Here is an 11,983-nt window from a genome sequence, read left to right as displayed (position 1 = left end):
GACCCCGGCCCTGGGCAGGGCGCGGGCTTCAGCCCGATTCTGCGGGGTCGCGCCCTGCCTCCGACCGGTCGGGCTGAGACGCCTCGCCCAGCCCAGGGGCAGCCAGCCCCCTGCAGCCCCCTCCGGAGCGCCCGGGGCCTCGTGCTTTCCGTGGATCACCTTGGTGATTCCTAGGAGGAAGCACTTCCGTTTTCCCCAGTTCTTACGGGGGAAAGTGAGGCACAGAGAGGGGCGTTCCCCTACCCAAGGTCACACAGCCAGGAAGTGGCCGAGGTGGGATTCGAACCCAGCTGGGAGTGAATTGTGAGGCTCCTCCTTCAGCGTCGGCTTGGGGCAGGCCTCCCCAGACCGGGGCGGCTTCCTTACTTCCTTTTCTGCAGCTCTATCCTCCTCTTCCTGTTTACCCGCAGAGAGATTGCTGAAACCCAAGGAGGGCGGGGAGGGTGAAATCCTTCTGTCCCTGGCCGACCCCAAGGGCACTGGGTGCTGGGTTAGGGATGGAAGGGCCTCAGCCTCGTTTTGCAGAGGGGGAAACTGAGGCCCAGAGAGTGTCCAGGACCTGTCCAAGAACATAGACCTGGGATCTGTCTCAGCCGCTGCAGGCACCCACACTGGGTGCTCCTTCCAGGCCACCTTCTGTCTCTGGGCTCACTTTCCTCCTCTGTTGGGGAGGGGTCCGCAGTGTGTGCCTGTCCTGGGATTATTGGGGCGGGTCCCTGGCAGGAGATGGAAAACACGCCCACCTGCCCATCTCAGAGGCTGTCCTGGGAAAGCTCTCCGTCCAGTCCGTGCAAGACCTCCCGGGACCCTGGACATGGTGGCATTCTGGGGATGCAGCCTTTGCGCCGGGAGGCCACTTCCCGGCTGTGTGACCTTGGCAGGTTGCCTAACCTTTCTGAGTCTCAATAAAAGGGGGGTGGTCGGGGCGTTGTGAGGATTCAGAGAGAGTCCAGGTGCCCGGCCAGGTGGCAGAGCTGGTGCACGTCAGTGCTGATGGCCATTCTGGGCGGAGAACCCTGATCACTGCAGGTCCAGCCCCGGGAGAGTGCATGGAGGACAGGTGAGACCCACCCTAGGGACAGGAGCCGGGGCAGGCAGTGTGGCTGGTGAAGGGGGACCCTGGGGCCGGCTTTTTGTCCCGACGCCGTGGCCTTGGTGGGGGCTTCTGAGAACATGGACAGGACACTCTGTGTTCTGGATTTCCCTGGTCAGGCTGTCCAGCCAGGCTCTGCAGACCCTCATTCAGTTTCTGCCCAGCTCCCGTGCGGGGCTCCTGGATGGGGTCCTGAGCTCAGGGTCCACCTGTCTGCAGCTGGACTCTCCTACCGACAAGGGTGGGTGAGGGCTGCTGCTGGGTGCTCCGTGGACCCCAGTGGGCCCGGTGGTCAGGTCCAGACCCAGCCCCACCTCATGGGCCGTGACCACAGGGTGGGGATAATCATTTTTTCTTCCTGTTCCTGGTCAGGGAATTACCCTCTTACTGGTTATGGAAAAGTCAGAGGACAAGGGGTCACTGTGCCATAGAAGGGGCTTTGAGAATAGCAGTAATAGCAAATGTTTATGAAGAGCTTACCGTGCATAGCACTTTAGCTACAGTAACCCATTCCGCCTGCCCATCAGTCCTGTTGTGTAGGGCCCGCAGGAACTGAGGCACAGAGAGGGTCAGGGGCTTGTCCAGGGTCACAGAGGCAGCTAGTCAGGACCCCACCCAGGTAGTGGGGAGTGGGCAGGGGCTGGAGCCAGAGCGGGAGTCGGGTTTATTCTGGGATGTTGGGGAGGGCAGGCTTGGGGGGGGGGGACCAGTGCAGGGCTGAGGTGTTCGAGCACCCATGTCCTCTGTGCTCCGACATTCTACAGTGGTTGGGGGGGGGGCGCTGACAGCTGATCGCCACCTGAGGCAATGAGTCCCTAGACGCCAAGCTGGGGGACAGTGTTCCTGGTAGGGCCGACAGCCTGGGAGGCTTTGGAGAGCTTGGCCTTGGCGGAGCCACGTTCAGGGTGAGTGGTGCAGAGGGCACAGGGTGGAGGAAGCAGCAGGGGAGGAGGCGGGCAGGCGGGCGGGGTGTGCCCCAGAGCTGCCGGGCTGGGGGTGGAGTGTGGACTTTCTCCTGGAGCAGTGGGGACCCACGGAAAGCTGTGGTTGCCATCTGAGGGTTTGTGACAGGATCCCTCCGGCCACCGCAGGATGGGGAAGGGAGGCTGGTGTCGGGGCCGCAGAGCGGTGGGGGATGGCTTTCCTGAGGTTTGTGCCTTGAGGGCCGGGTGGCCAGAGGGAGCCCCTTCCGCTGCACCCAGTCCTGGTCCTGGAGCGAGCTCTGGGGGCCCTGGCTGCCTGTCTCTGCTTATCCAGGAGGCTTGTCTCGTTGGATCTCTCCAGGCTGAGTCCCATTCTCACCCGGGGATTTGGTGACGTGGGGCCTCTTGCGGCCCCTCAGACCACCCTGCCCTCCCAGGCTGTTCACTCAGTCGATCAGTGGGACTTGTGGGCTGCTGTGTGCCGAGCCCCACGCCGTCCTGGGCTCTGTGGGTACAGCAGGGAACAAAACAGGGTGCCTTCACATCACAGCGTTCCCGGGTGCTTCCAGGGGAAGCAGGCAGTCGCCACCCTCAGAGCCTCCGTGGGAGAATTTTCCGGCCCCTCGCGTGAGCATGGAGGTCGCCCACGGGAGGAATCTGCGGCCCAGACGGTGGAGGGTGCTGTTTCTGGGTGACACAGCAAGGTGATGGCGGAGACAGGACAGAGTCCAGCCTCCTGTCTCTGTCCAGGGTCCCCCACGTCCCCGGTGGGCACAGGCCCTGAGGACAGCGGCAGCTGCGTCCCTGGGGTCGGCAGGCAGGGGCCCGGAGCCCTGCCCAGGTGCCCGGCTTCCCCCGCCTCTGGCCTCGACATCTCTGCATCTCTCGGTACTGGTTAAGGGTGGTTTGGGCAGCTGCTGGGCTCAAGGGCAGATGTGAAAGTAGAATCTTCAACAGAAATGGGGACAGGCCTGTTCACCTCGTTTCCAAGCCCGGATCTGGGAGCTGCTGGGGGCTGTGTGCCGGCTCTGCCCACCCTGGGGCCTGGGCTGCGCCCTCTCCGGGGCCTCTCTGGGGGGTCCTTTGTCCTGTGAGCTGCGGCTCCTCATGCCTTTCTTGGCCCTTTACATCAGGCTTCTGTGCAAAGCTGCCCACCACGCGGTGGGCAGAACCCTAGGCCAAGGTGACACACCAGAGGTTTGAGCCATGTGACTTGTCCTGAAGGCCCCTCCTAGTCAGGAACCTGCACCACCCCAGCCTCCCTGGCCCCGAGGACCCCAGTCCCTGGTTGGTGAAGGTTCCCTCGCCTCCCACCCTCGGGGTGTCTTGGTTGCGGTTGCCTGGCCCTGTGCCTGTGCCTGTGACACAAGCAGGGCCACGATGGCCTCAGAAGGTCCTTCTTAGTGCCGAGTATTTGATGGAGGGTCACGCAGCGCCTCAAGCTTCTAGATATCATCTTCCTGTGTGAGTGTTAAATCTGTGATCTTGTTTGGTGAGGGGGTAGGCCGGTAGCGCTGCCCCATCTTACTGTCGCGTAAGCTGGGGTGCAGCGTCCTGACAAAGGTCACCTGGAGTCTGGTGCTGGGACGGGGCAGAAGGGTGACTGTGAGCACGTTCTGTGTGCCGGGCCGGCCCTGGGGGGTCCTGCGCTTGCATTGGGGGCCGAGCTGTGTGGCTGTTAACACCCCCATTTGACAGGGGGAGATGGGCACAGTGAGCTTAAGCCCACGGCCCTCAGCCTTTGAGCCAGTAGGTGCGGAGCCGGGGTCTGAGCCCCCTGAGCCTGGTTCCGACCCACTGGCTGCTTTGTGCCCTCTGCCACTCCACCCCAGGGGGTGGGAACCGTGGGAGCTGCTGTTCCTCTGGGCCCGGAGCCCGTGCTCAGACCCTGCCCCACCTGGGGCCCAGCCCTTGGGGGTCCTGCCCTGTGGGTGTGCACACACGCTGCTGGGCAAGAGGCATCTGTTCCAGAGCCTTGGAAAGGATGCAGCTGGGTTCTTGCCTTGCTCTTGGTGGCCCTGTAGTGGACGAGCGCCTCCCGAGGCCCCTCCCCACCCTACGTGTCCCCTCTGCCCGCAGGTGCCGTGGCCAGGCGGGATCTGTGTTTGGACCAGGCTGTGGTGTTCATCGAAGACGCCATCCAGGTGGGCAGCGCCTGCTCCCGGCGGCTTGTCCCCGGGGCTCGTGGGGACTGCACGATGGCTGCCCCACTGGCCCCTTCACTCCTGCCATCCTGGGGCCAGGGCTGTGGTTGCTGGGCCGTGTGGTCATTGTGGCTGCGATGACTGGGCTTTGGGGCATGGTCCCCTCGAGTCCCCCTTAAGGAGACATGTGCTGGGTGCTCTTCTGTGTCCCTCGTCCCTCATTTCACTGATTCACCACCTGCCGAGGGCCTGTCGTGTGCTGCCCTGATCTCGGTCCCGTGAAAGATGCCCAAAGGTGGCAAGACCTTCCCCTGCCTGCAGACGACACACAGGCTTAATTAGGGAAAGAGACTGTAGAAGCCACCAGTGCCCCGCTTGGGGGATGAGGCTGGGGGCGTCCTGCATGGTGACACAGCTGAGGTGGGGTGGGGTCAGCCTTGCACAGAGGAGGGGAGAGCCTCACAGACAGGGCACAGCTGTGCGTCCAGCCAGCAAGTGTCCGTCCACCTACCGGCCCTGGGGAAACCTTACAGCTTGGGAGGGTCTGACCCTGCTGGGTCCCGACGAGCCCCTCGTCCCTGTACTGAGTGGAGGTGGACCCTGCGATCCCCAGCCTGTGTCCCCACCTCGGGCCTGTCGTGGGTGAGAGGGGTGCCCTGCACGGGGCTGGCTGTGCTGTGTGGCACGGAGGGAACCCTCACGTGCCCCGCATGACCTTCACTTCCAGTATCGCTCCATCAACCACCGCGTGGACGCCAGGTCTCTGTGGCTGTACCGACGGTACTACTCCAGTACGAGCCAGTGGTGAGAGTGCATGCACGCTCTGCGGGGCTCCCGCAGCCGGGCCTGGGGAGGGGGCTGGTCTCCGGGGGGCAGGCAGGCTCCCCTCCCCGCCATCTCCCCTCCTTATCGGAGCAGAGCCCGGCCCCTCTGTGGTGAGGGTTCCTTTCCAGAACCTTCCGGCCAGCCACGGCAATTGAGTTGTGTGCCGATACGTGTTATCTGACCACACACACGAGTGGCCACGGAGCAGGAAGTGTGGGCTCCGGCCTTTGGACCCTTCCCGGCATCCCGCCTGCTCCTCTGCTTCTTTGGCCCCGGAGTGTGGCTGGTTCTTTTGCCTTTTGACCAGTTTCGGTCCCTTTTCCAGGACTCTGAGCTTCACCATTTTCTTGATCCTGGCTTTGGCTTTTATCGAGACCCCCTCGTCACTCACCAGCACCTCTGACGTGCGCTACCGCCCGGCCCCCTGGGAGCCGCCCTGCGGCCTGACCGAGGGCGTCGAGGCACTCTGCTTGCTGGTCTTCGCGGCTGACGTCTCCGTGAAGGTGAGGGGGCTGCACAGGTGCTGAGGTTGGGACCCGCGCCCTCCCGGCCCGGCTGCTGCTTCCTGGGTTTACTTTCCGCGCTCCTGGAGCAAGCTGCCTGTCCCACTGTGCGCCACGGAGCAGAGGCCTAGGCTGCCTCCTGGACGGCTCTCCCCCCTCCCAGACCACAGATGGGGGACAGCCGAGCCATCGGGGGCGCACAGCCTTGCGGGACCCCGGGAAAGAGTGGCCGAGGGTCCGGCAGTGCCTCTGTGGGGAGGGACCCCCGCTGAACAAGAGGGGACCGGGCGTCTCTCCATGGCCTACGCTCCCGCCCTGACAGAGGAGAAGCCCGGAGGGGAAGGGCTGCTGTCCCACCCCCCGCCGTGTGCAGCTCTGGCTTCCTGACGCAGGTCCTTCTAGAAGCTGGAGGTGGGCCCCGCCTTGCTTGCGTGAGCAGAGCTGTGTCAGGGCTTCAGAGCTGTAGTGACTTCCCATTGAGACGCAGGGTGTACCACTGGCCACGCCTTCTGTCACTTCCGACAAACAACAGCGATTCCGCTGCTCCCGCCCCGGCCCACGTGCACGTCCACACCCTGCCTGCAGGGCACCCCCTCATGGGGAGGGACGTGGGTGGGCGTTGATGCGTGTGTGTGTGTGTGTGTGTGTGTGTGTGTGTGTGTGTGTGTGTGTGTGTGTGAGACTGAGGGCCCAAGCAGCTTCTTATTTCTTCCTTTTTAGCCTATAATGTGCTTAGGAGGTCTGGGGGCTTTTAAACTGGAACTGAGACTGGGTAGAAGTTCTCATCAGCCTGTTTGGAATGGTTGGTCCATTTGGGAAGTCTCGAAAGGTGAGAGAGAGCACGTGTTTTATCTGCAAGCTGTGACCTCCGGCGGGAGTCAGTGATGGGAAAGGGCAGTTAGGTGCGCCGAACAGGTGACGAACTCCCGCCTTCCCAAGGCACGTTCCCTGCGCATCTGGTCAGATTCCTAGGCGTTTCCGGAACGATTCCTAGGCACAAGCTACAGTGGTGGTTGGGTAGGCAGGACAGGCAGGGACCCCGCTACCCGTGAGGACACGGGTGCAGCCGGTCGGTGCGGAGCCCGGGGTCACGGGCTGCCCGGGGTCACCCGCAGGCTGGGCGAGGACCGTGGCCCTTCTGACCGTGGCTCAGCTTCCTGCTGTGAGTCCCGCGGGGACCGTGCTGCTCGCCGAGGCTGCCTAGCGCCCGCGTGCATCACAGGCCTCAGATTGACTGCCCGGCGGGGTCTGTGTGGCCACCCCCCGGCTCAGCCGCGTCCCTCTTGCAGAGCTACCTGGTCGGGTGGGCCCAGTTTCGGAAGAACCCCTGGCTGCTGGCCTACCTCGTGGTGCTGCTCGTGTCTCTCGTGGACTGGACCGTGTCGCTGAGCCTCATTTGTCAAGAGGTAGGTGGCGAGGCGACTCTGAGGGGGGCGGCGGGGAGCTCTGGGGGTTGGGGGGACGCAGCTGCCCAGGGGAACGGTGGGCGGGAGTCCCGAGGCCCTGCATCCATCTGGCCCACCTGCCCGGCTCTGCCTGCCCTCCAGAGCACGTCAGTCACCCACGGGCCAGGGAGCTTTGTCCTCATCTTGGAGATGAAGACACTGAGGCCTGGGGGAGGCGCAGGGCCCTGGGGGCGAGTTCCGGGGTTCCTGCCCTGCCTCAGCCGAGCTGGCAGCCCCCAGCCTTGCTGACGACAGCATCTTTGTTCCCCCCGAACGCCCAGAAGCATCGCCCTGTGATTTGATAGAGCAGAGCTGGGGGCCATCCTGAGCCATCAGGGCTGGTTGGGGAAGCACCCATCAGGTGCTTTAGTCAAGAGAATTTAACATCGGGCCTCAGACGGGGGATGAGTGAGCAAGAAATCGAGAAGGGGGCCCGGCGAGCACAGACCTGCAGGCGGCAACCGCCCTGGCCCCCTAACCTGGGGCTAGGGGAGGAAAGGAAGGAGATTGGGGTTATGGAACCTGGAAGCTCAGGGGAGGGGCTCCGAGGGCTGGGACCCTGCCCGCTGGGGACGGGGTGCTGGCTCCTCCAGGAGGCGCGACCACGATGCTGGTTCTGGGGGTGCCAGAGGAGGGGGATACTGGACGCCCTGGGTGCTGCCGGCGGGACAATCAAGGTGACGGGAGACAGCGGGTCCCCAGCCCGTGCCTTCCGCCTCCTTCCCGCTAGGCAGGGGTGGCCGATGAAGGAGAGGTGTCAGTGGCGGGTCCTGGCCCAGCTCACAGCAGGGCTGCAGGGCGGTGGATGGTGCAGTGCCCCCTGCAGCCCCCGTGCCTCCGCCGTGGCCCTGTAGGAGCGCCCCAGCACATGCTTCTCCCCGAGAAGGTGCTGCCATCTTCGTACCAAGGAGGAGGCCCTCACCCACCCCCAGAAAGCGGACAGACACCAGCCTAACCACCGCCGGCCCTACTTCTGAGTGACCGTCTCATGTCACCTGAGCACTTGTCACCTTAAGGCTGGATTGTGAACCTCAGCACACCAAGGGGCCTTGCGTGAGATTAGGAAGAGGAGGGGGAAAGGGGCCACTGCTGGATACAAACTTGTGTCTGTGTAATTGGCCATGAAGACCCGCAGGCCTTGTGCGGTTAGTGGCCCAGGAGCCCAGCTGCCCCCCGCCCCAGCCCCACATGCCTTGGGTCCCCTTTTACGGGGACCCAGACTTTCCTTCCCGAGGGGCCTGGGTCCTCGGTGATCCTGGCTATTTATTACTGGAGTTTGGTGATAATTTTTCATGTTGGACGCAGACCTCCCTGCCCCTCTGGGCAGCAACATCCCAATCTGTCCTTGGTAATCGGAGCTTTTTTGCCCGCACTGGCCCCCAACCCTCTTTTCATGAACAGTTGTGGTCCAGCCCAGTGGGCCCAGCGTGCGTCCCTGGTAGAAGCATCTCGGGAGCGGATGCTTCCGGACCAGCAGGGCCCGGGATTGTGGGGTGGGGAGTGGTGTCGGTGCTCCCATATTGTCCTAGTGCTCAGAGCCTCTGCTGGTTTTCCCACCCCACGAAGGGCTATCCCCCTCACCGCCCCCCCCACCCCCGGCCCCGCCTCAGGGCTACCAGGCCCTCCCACAGGCCAGCTGCTTCGGGGTAGGGCCATGGTAAGGCCGGTGGGAGCTGTGGGCTGTGCCCAGGTTGGATGCAGCATTGGTCCTGAGGCTCAAACAGTGGTCCAGGGAGAGGCATGGAGGGCAGGGCAGGCAGAGCCCATAACCCCCACCTGCATGTCCGCTGAGGACAGCTGAGGGCCTTGCTTGGGGAGGGGCTGGTGGGTCCCCGCGGGGGCCGACTGGGGGCCGGCTCTGGGCTCTGCTTCTGGCAGGGTGGGCCCCCAGTAGTGGCCTGGGTGGGGGGGTCCATGTGGTTGGCCCCGGGCGTCACCCCTGTCCCTGCTCTGTGGCCACTTTGCCTGGGGCCTGTGGAGATCGGTGCGGGGTGGCCAGGGGAGAGGCTGAGGACGTCCACAGACGTGTCACCTGTCCAGAAAGCCTCCTCCTGCTGCCTCGTGGTGGGGGCACTCTCTGCCCACCCACACGTGTCCTCTCGGACGGTCTCATCCCCAGACGCCCAGGCTGTTCTTTCCATGGCCCTGACCCCCTGGGAGTCATTACCTTTCTGGTCCGTACAGGGTGGACCCCGCCCTCTGTAAAGCTCCCCCTGTGGGCCCGTCGCTAGGGGACTTTCCCGTGGAGGTTGTAACACCACACGCCATCCACTTCTGGCTGGGACTGGCCCATCACCCAGAGCCATCTGCACACCAGGCCCAGGGTGCTTCTCCGTGGCCAGCTGCTGGGCTTCAAGAGCTCCCCCGGCCTTGGGCCTGCAGGAGGACCGGGGCCTCTGACCTCCAGTCTGGTCTTCCCTGTCCTTTTGCACCTGATGGAGTCCTGCTTCCCCAGCCTTGTGGCTGGAGGGCCAGGTCACATGGTCTACTGGTCAGCTGATAGGCTGTACTCATGACTGCCATGGCTGTTTCTCATAAGAGACTAGTTCTCTGCGGATTAGTTGGTAGCTTCTTTCTAAAGGCTCAGAGGCCTAGGCTGTGATTCTCAGTGTGATTTAAGCCTCGCCAGGGGCTTAGCTGGCACTGGGCTGGCTCTCCTTGCAGGCAGGTCACGTGGGAACGTCTTCCCACCCTTCACATGTGTTCCCTGCATCCGTGGCAGTGATGTGGCCCCAGCCATCGGGAAGGCCCTCGGTGGGTTGGGTTGGGCGGGGTGATTGCCTCTGGAAGAAGCCGTGCTCTGGTCTGTGTCTGACTACAGGCGAGGGCCCAGCACCCGGGGAGTGGATGCGGCTGGACCTCTAGCTCCTGCTCAGCCTGGGGGACGGGCTAAAAGACTCCCGATATGGGCCCCGAGACTGGAGCTTTCGCCCAGGGGTAGCGAGTGGGTCGTGGGTGAGCTGGGGCCCTGGTCCCTCAGCCTGGGAGTGGGGCAGACCCCTGAGCCTCGCCCGTTCACCGCTGTTTCCTTCTTCCTTCTCAGTCCTGTCGGCAGCCGGGGCCCCTTCTGAGGGCGAGTGCAGCCTGGGGAGGCCGAGTGAGTCCTTGGGATGCTCACGCTGCAGACATTCTGAGGGCCTACTGTGCGCTGCTGCTGGCGGGGCCTCGTTCTGTTGTGAGAGGGGCTGACGGTACCAGGAAGCACCAGATGTGTGCGGGGGCGGGGGGATATCGAGGCGAGTGGCGAGAAGGAAGGTCGCCCATGCAGCGCTGGAGGTGGCACTGACGGCCAGACGGAAGGGCCTGGTGCGAGCAGCCTGCTGAGCGGGTGGGGGGGGGCGGGGATGGCAGTGCCGAGTGCAGCGGCCAGTGGGCCAGTGGGACGGGGAGGGGTGGGTGCCCTGGGCCTCCAGGCAGCCCCGGAGGGCTGGGCCGGGAGGCGACTCTTATCAGCCTCTGGTTTCTGAGACAAGACCTCCATTAGGACGCGTCTGGAGTTGAGAGCTTGGGTTGGAGATTGAATGTGTTGTGACCCTTAAAATCGCAAGGACGGACATGTTCCCTGAGGCGTGAGGCCAGAGGGCGGGGAGGAGGGGGCGCAGGGCATCCAGCGCATGGTCGGGCACAGAGAAGGCGGCCGGGGCGCAGGGCGGGGCAGCTGCCAATCCTGGCAGGAGGATGGGAGGTGACCTTGGGCTCAGAGGCCTGGCGGTCACCGCAGGTGGGTCCCCTGCCCTTGGACAGGAGGACAGATTGGCTGGGGTGGGAGCGGGAAACGGGTGAACAAAGGGGCAAGTGTCGTTTTGGTTGCGAGTGGCAGGTTGTGGAAACACGTGGTGTTTGTGTCCACGTGGGGGAGGGAGGAAGGGCCCCTGAGGGGAGCCTCTGAGGGGCCGGGGTCCTGAGCACAGGAGGAGGGCTGTTTGACTGTGACAGGAGGGAGGAGAGGAAGGAGTGTGTGTGTGTGTGTTCACGTGTGTGTGTGAGTGGAGGTGTGGGGTTCCCGTTCGGTTTCTGTGCACCTGTGCTGGAGGCTGAGGCCCGGAGCCGAGCAGAGGGGCTGGGGGCTGCGGAGAGGAGGCCTGAGGAGCCCCCAGAGAGCAGGACAGCCAGTTTCACAGACACCTGCAGGGCGCCCGGCCGCCGCCAGAGTAGGAGCTGGGTGCCGGAGAGGCACGCTGGTCGCCCCCCTTCCCCGGTGCTGGCAGGTCTGGGGGCTGGGGTTCCGAGCTGGGCCCCGGGAGGGAGCGGGAAGGGTGTTGAGCCTGTGGGGTCAAGGCCGGGCACGCTGGGAGCCCGGAGACAGCCGGGGCCGGGGCCGTCCTCGTGCAGAGCATCGGGCCTCTGGGCCCGCGTGCCGTCTGCCAGCCCGCAGTGGCTGTGCTCAGGGTCCCGGGTCCTGGTCTCTTCCAGCCTGTGCGGGTGCGCCGGCTTCTGCGCCCCTTCTTCCTGATGCAGAACTCCTCCATGATGAAGAAGACGCTCAAGTGCATCAGGTGGTCACTGCCAGAGATGGCCAGGTGGGCTCTGGTGTCAGGTGGGCTGGCAGAGCGGGGCGGGGGCTCCCCTCCCCTGATCTGGGGAGGCCGGTGGGTGGGCGTTTGGGGGTCTCTGTCTCACACTCAGGGCAGCCCCCTAAATGACCTTGCTTTGAGCCCCACCCCCCCGCTCTGTCCTGGGACACTGTCTCTCCCGGGCCCCTGGGACACACCCTGGGCGGGAGGGCGGCAGGTCTGGGGCGGAGCAGGCACCTGGCCCAGGGCCTCGGCTGCGGGGAGGACCCTGCGCGGCCAGGTCAGCTGTCCCGGAGCCTGCGCGCCCGGCGCTGAGTGCCGCTCTCACCGCAGCATTGGGCTGCTGCTGGCCGCCCACCTGTGCCTCTTCACCATGTTGGGAATGCTGCTCTTCCCCGGCGAGAAGGTACCGTGCTCTCTGCTCCCTGCCCTGTTCCCAGCCGCGCAGGCTGCCTGCGGGGTGACGGACAGCACCGCCCCGGGTTAATCAGCCAGGTCGTTCTCCGGCAGGCAGAGATGGGGACCAGGTTAGGCTG

The 11,983-nt window shown here is 64.6% G+C and overlaps 1 protein-coding gene across 1 annotated transcript in view; it reads left to right on the top strand.

Moving 5' to 3' along the window:
- TPCN2 (two pore segment channel 2) overlaps positions 1-11,983 on the top strand; it is a 32,813-nt gene that overhangs the window by 294 nt on the left and 20,536 nt on the right. The window contains exons 2-7 of the mRNA XM_024749332.1: positions 4,096-4,160; positions 4,888-4,964; positions 5,311-5,488; positions 6,778-6,894; positions 11,347-11,453; positions 11,781-11,853. Coding sequence (XP_024605100.1) covers positions 4,096-4,160; positions 4,888-4,964; positions 5,311-5,488; positions 6,778-6,894; positions 11,347-11,453; positions 11,781-11,853 — 617 coding nt within the window. The remainder of the gene's footprint in view (positions 1-4,095; positions 4,161-4,887; positions 4,965-5,310; positions 5,489-6,777; positions 6,895-11,346; positions 11,454-11,780; positions 11,854-11,983) is intronic.

This window comes from Neophocaena asiaeorientalis, unplaced genomic scaffold (assembly GCF_003031525.2).
Source record: "Neophocaena asiaeorientalis asiaeorientalis breed wild unplaced genomic scaffold, Neophocaena_asiaeorientalis_V1.1 scaffold43, whole genome shotgun sequence".
NCBI classification, from domain to species: domain Eukaryota; kingdom Metazoa; phylum Chordata; class Mammalia; order Artiodactyla; family Phocoenidae; genus Neophocaena; species Neophocaena asiaeorientalis.
Note: the sequence above shows the minus strand (reverse complement) of the source record. Positions and strands in the feature narration are given on the sequence as shown.